Genomic DNA, 6,175 nt, shown 5'->3' on the forward strand with positions numbered 1-6,175 from the left:
ACTCATTAGATGTATATTCTCCACCACCATCGCTTCTAAGTGTACCTATAGTCTGACCAGTTTGATTTGTCACTAATGATTCGTAAGTTCTAAATGCCTGGAACACGCTAAATTTGTCACGTAAAAAATATATCTGCACATGCCTACTAAAATCATCAATAAATGAAATAAAATACTTGCTACCACCTAAAGATTCATTCTGCATAGGTCCACACACATCCTCATGTACCAATTCAAGAACCCTACTTGATTTAATGCCACGGTCAGTTTGAAATGGACGTCGAGACATTTTACCTTTCTTGCAAGCTTCACAGACACCTATTTCGCCGGTAACATTACAACCATTTTCACACCAATGATTCATGTTTTTGAGGCTACTTATGTTTACATGAGCGAGACGTTGATGCCACAATAGGGAGGAGGACGCGGCAGCATTAGCAGTATGAATAGCGAACTCGACATCAAAATAATATAGCCTGTTTACTACAGATCCTGATGCTATCAACATCTTTGTTTGATTCTTAACCCAGCATCTCGAATGTCCAAACTGTACTATATATCTTCTTTGTGTAGCCGCTTTTACAGAAAATAGATTTCCGTGTAGGTCAGGCATGTGTAGTACATTGTAAAGTGTAGCACGTCTAGTTTTATTTCCATGAATTTTTATTTGCAGCTGAACAATACCTTTTCCGACTACTTGAACTTGAGGCCCATCGGCAACAACAACGTACTCAGGTGAATCTAGCTTAAAATAATCACAAAATACAGCTTTGTTTCGCCATGTGACTGGTAGCACCGCTGTCGATCATCCATTTTTGAGAGTCAACATCTGTCTCCAATACAGTAAATGCCGATTCATCATCTTTGCTATTATCACTGTATGTAGATATTTTGGCCTGATGTGGATTTGAGTTACTGTTGTAATATCCATGACCTCGTTGTTGGCCGCGACGCGATTCGCGGCTCTAATTATAGTTGGTTTCAGGACAATCGTTTTGATAATGTTGTAAAGACCCACAGATATAGAAGCCTTTAGATTGTTGCTGACTATGTTTAAAGCGGTTACTTGCTGACAGTAGAGCAGTGTCAGAGTTCGCTTTAGACCTGACACTACCAGAATCGCTGGCTGGAGTCAGTGCTCTTTGTTCCCTTTTTTGTTCTTCATTAAGCAGTGTTTGTGTGGCGAACTGTAAAGTTATATTGTCGCCGCGAGCCTCGAGTGCAGTCACTACCATTGAATAGCTTTCCGGGAGGCTTCCAAGTAGAGTCACCACCTGGTCTTTCTCGCGAATATTAGCCTTAATAGCTGCAAGTTTATCAGTCATAGCTTTCATGTGACGTAGGTGGTCTTCAATTGTGAACCTTCGCTCATAACAGTCCTAAAGTACCGTTTCTTGAGAAATACTTTATTCGCCAGTGTATCACGTTCAAAGTGAGCCCTGAGCTTGTTCCACGCAACTCCTGGGTCCTCACATTCACTGATGAGATAAATAAGACTATCACTCACAGAAAGCACCATGTGGGAAAAAGCTTTGCTTGACTTCTTTTTGTACTCGGCTTTAGCGGCAGCGTTAGCATCATCCTCCAGAGTAATGGTTCCATCCACATATCCCAATAAGTCCTTAGCTATGAGTAGGTGTTTGAGTTTGAACTTCCATGTGGCACAGTTATCAGTGTTCAGCTTATCTATAGTCTAGCCTTTCTCATCCATAGTTCTTTGATAATATTTAATGGGTTGAATGGGCCCATAACCTGTTGTTTAGATACTTTGAACATTCAGTTTATTGACAGAAACTTTATTAGCTGTGTTCATCTTGACAGTTGAGAACAAAGAGAAGGTATTATGAAAAGGCTATTGTAACAAAAAGCAGAAAGCTTGCAGAAAGCACTACGAGATAGCTTTTAAAACCATGAAGCTGCTATTATTACAATAAATAAGATAAGGTGTATAATTTTTGTTCAAACTTTGATTCAAACCAGCTTAAAAACGAGACAGAAGATTAATATTTTTGTAGTGCTCATTTTTGTTTATGTTGTTGTCCAGTTATTCTTTCAACACTTTTCAAATCAAGCTTCATCATTTGAACCTTGAAATCCTACCTGCAACAAAATGAGTGATAATTTATATTTCTGTTGTTTTTAAAAACGACTCATTCCAAATAAACATATTTAGTAAATCTAACAGTGGAACATGAGAAATAAAAGCTGTTACAATTCATATGATCATACAGCGTCTCAAACATATAAGATTTAGTAATTAAATGGTTCATATAATTTGCATTATCCCACTCAAACCCAAAATGAATTTTATTAGTTACACTAGCAAAGCAATTATGGGTTATAAACTATGACTTGTTTATTAAATATTTATTAACAGGTGACACAGATGAAACAAGTGATTTATGACTGAAGAAAATAAGTTTAGCAAATATTTATATATTTATTTGAGTAGTAAAATGATTTTTAGCTATCTAGTTTGTTAGAGAGTTTTCCAAAAGTCTGAATAAAAAACCTTTTTTCTAGTTACTTCTTCCTTACATTAACATAAAAAAGAGAGATGCCTTCAGATAGGTCTTTCGCAGGAGAGACATCTGCCTGTACCACCTCATACTCATGAGCTGCAGACGATCTGTGTGGTATCTCATATGCAGAATTACTATCAGCTGTGTCATATATATGGGCATCCTCTCTGTCTTTAATGTTATCGGCCACCTCTTCATATGTGTTTCTGTTTGGATCAATATCTACATATACAATTGAACTTCAGTCTCAAAAAGTAGTCGCATCGCAAACTTGAATGCATAAAATAAAGCAATATAAATGTAATATAATTTGTCCTTTTTGTAAATGATTGGTTCGTCTGTGGTAAATATTTGATCAACTTCTCAGAGAAGTTTGCTGAGCCTTCTAAATAACACAAAAATAGTGAATGCTTATATTAATGTTTAAAATAGCATAAATCCTTCTAGAGGTGTTTTAATGGTTATGTTGTCATTACCAGCAAATTATAGTGGAGATCCACAGAATACCATAAGAACAGCTCTCTAATTACCTGAAAGTTCATTCATAGTTGATCTATTAGGTTGTTCACTCTGCCTGGAGTCAGATTCTTTCATGTTCATGAACTTTCTACAAAGTGAAAATCCTAATAAAGTTGTATTTATACAGACTAATTAATAATGATGTCAGTAAATGGAACTAGACCGCTACATTAAAGAAAGATTAAAGTCCATTTATGTGATTAGCCTTGAAAGAATTACTTCTTTCTACCTCAGATAATGTTAAAATAGAGAAGAAATATAAGTGAGAATTCTATGGTGACCTATGGGAGGTTGCCTACCTTCTGACTATGAAGAGTAGCACAGCAACCAAAACTGCTAGAAAGAGGCCACCACCTACAGCTCCTCCTATAATTCTAGCATATCTGTGTTTAGGTGCTAGAAATAAAATAAAAAGGGTTGATATATGTAGTTTCGGGCCTATAAATATATTTGATAAAACAAAAAACAAGTATTGGTGTTTACAACTTAAGCACACCAACACAGAAAACTGTGAGTGCAGTTACCAGAACATGTAGCTCCTAAAAATCAAGTTAGAACACAAAGCATTGAACAGTGTTTAATTCACTGTCTGCCTCTGTTCATTGTGTTCAGTTTAGTGGCTGTCTTCAAAGCTCACTATTTTTCCAACAACTGTCATTATCACTAGTTTTAAATGCTGACCTCAGCAGATAATCATTTTATTGAACAAAGGCCGTTTGACCAATTGAAATACTTACAGAAAAAATCATTAAATAGTTTATTAATGTTATAAGTTATCAACACATTTTTGTGTGCTCTTTTCATGATGAATCAGCTATGCACCCATCAATTGAGAGAAAAGAAAAATGTAGGAAACAAAAATACAACTTAGAAAGGTGATCTTTAAGGAGAGTTCAAAAGGATTACTGTTTCAAACATTGTTATGCAGTTTTTCATGTTTAATTGTGGATATAACAGAATAATTCATTTTTGAAGTTTGATGCAATGAAATTCTACTTATTTTTTGTTGCTGTTTAGTATGTTATGCAATTTTTAAAGATTGTGAATATAAATAATAAAAAACACAGTCTAGTAGACAAAGTTGGGTAAAGTTTTGGGAAACCAAAATGATTTTTAACAACTATTCTCTTCGGTGATTAACTACCATTGTGATTGCTAACATAAATGATTAGTACTAAAAGTCGGGCATAAATTTCTTATCAAAATATTCAGGAGTAACTAGTTCTCTTTTAATTTCACCTGATTTTCCCATTTATTTGAGCCATGTGAAAATCCTCTTGATTTTTGCTGCTCTTGAAACCCATTGTTTCATTAAATTATCTTCTAATAATTTGCAGCAGGTTGTTGTGATTGAAATGATAATATATAGAATGCAACATTAAAGACAGTAGAGTCAAAACATGGCTACAATGGTGCTATTAATACAGCCAACAGAAAGATTGATAGCACTTAATTACTGTAGCAATAGTGGCAGTTATTTAGATGAGAGTTTTGATTTGTTTTGTGAGTCTTTTACAAAGTCTGCCAAAACTATTCATAGCAATTGAACTGGGAAAAATGGCAAACCTAAACTTTTCAAATTTTGTTGAGAGCTGTTAAAACACAGCTGATGTTATCAACTAGTGTGGTACACAGAGAACTAAGGCTAGTATTACTAACCAGTTACAGTGATGTAATCAGGATGAAGTTCAATAAGTGGATCATATCCTTCCTAAAAGGAAAGTACAAGTACGACCATAAGTTCAACAAATCAATCATATGGTTAGCTTTATAGAAATCTTTATCTTGCATCTTAATGAAAATACTGAAAACTGTTTGAAAGTGACCTTATACATGTGCAGTAGCTGAAACTCAACAGATTTAAACAAAACTCAATAGACTGGTTGGTAACATGTTCAAAAAGTTGTAATAATGATGAAACAGTGGTTAAAGGCATATTTATTTTCAATATTGTCATTAATGACTGATATACTTTGTGAAACATCCAGACCATTACCAAACCTTAACAGGTAAACTGAAGCTCTGCCATTCTACTTTGCCTTATTACACACATATAAAATGTTAATACTTTTTTGCACACCTGTTGAACTGCTTCTGAGATAAACTTCTGGTTTTCACAACCTATATGATGAATGAATGGTGTGTTTTACCTAACTTAGTTTTATACCTTTTTATGTATGTAGGCTTGTGCTTTAGTTGATATTAACCTTAAAAGTTTTTACTCAGAATACATACACATAATATCATATTTTACCTCTACTTGCACTATAATTTACATCTTTGTTTGCTTTATGTTTTCCTTGTTCCTACATGTGCATCTGCATACCCAATGTACTATGCATCTTTACATTTTCTTCTATGACACATGTATTTGAGTATAATTTAGCTCAGGGAAAGCTTTCGTAGAAAAAGACGCAAATTAATTTTTAAAAAGTTGAAAATAGCTGGCTTTTCCCACATTGGCTGCTATAAACCACAAATACTATATATTACCTCTGTGTCTACTTTGATAGCTATGTACACCAAATACTTCGCTTCCATTGCCAACTCAGCATTGTAGAACTCTCCATATGTCTTATTGTCTCCAATTGTAAATTTGTACTCATCTCCAACTTTGTCAGCAGGAAGTTCAGCAGTGGTGTAGCAGTAGCATTCCTTTGATTCTGTGTATAAGTTTCCTGCTGACTCTTTCGTGCAACCACAATTATTTACTGCTCGTTTTGTTCTTCCTTCAGACTGTCTGACCAGCATCACCAGATACGATCTAAAAAGGTGAAGTTTACTTGCATGAGGTTAGATATAAATTAAGAATTAAAAACTCAATAAAAAGTATATAACCGATTTGAAGAAACAGCAACTTAAAATAATGTAGTGTGTTGTCTTCGAACCATACTCATCACTAACACATTGAACAAAACCAAGTACATTTATGTTCTGCAACTTGAAGAAAAAAAGACAGATTTATGTTCTGTCCTCTCTTCGCAAAACACACTATACCATTCAGAACTCACTAGGAAACTGGCAGTCATGAAGATTTATTTTTCATCTTAGCAACTGTACTTATAGCAGATCTTGAAATTTAGGTTTTTCTTAAAGTTCCTTAAGTAACTACAAATACATTGGTTATAATATAT

General features: G+C 34.4%; 1 protein-coding gene across 1 annotated transcript; it reads right to left on the bottom strand.

The window, feature by feature from the left end:
- Positions 1 to 755: 755 nt before the first annotated feature.
- On the bottom strand, positions 756 to 1,325 carry LOC137404224 (uncharacterized). The gene is made up of 2 exons (XM_068090386.1): positions 1,075 to 1,325; positions 756 to 876 (listed from the first exon to the last, which is right to left on the bottom strand). The coding sequence occupies exons 1-2, from the start codon at positions 1,323 to 1,325 to the stop codon at positions 756 to 758; spliced, it is 372 nt and encodes a 123-aa protein (XP_067946487.1).
- Positions 1,326 to 6,175: the final 4,850 nt, after the last annotated feature.

The sequence above is a fragment of the Watersipora subatra genome, chromosome 9, assembly GCF_963576615.1.
Source record: "Watersipora subatra chromosome 9, tzWatSuba1.1, whole genome shotgun sequence".
NCBI lineage: Eukaryota > Metazoa > Bryozoa > Gymnolaemata > Cheilostomatida > Watersiporidae > Watersipora > Watersipora subatra.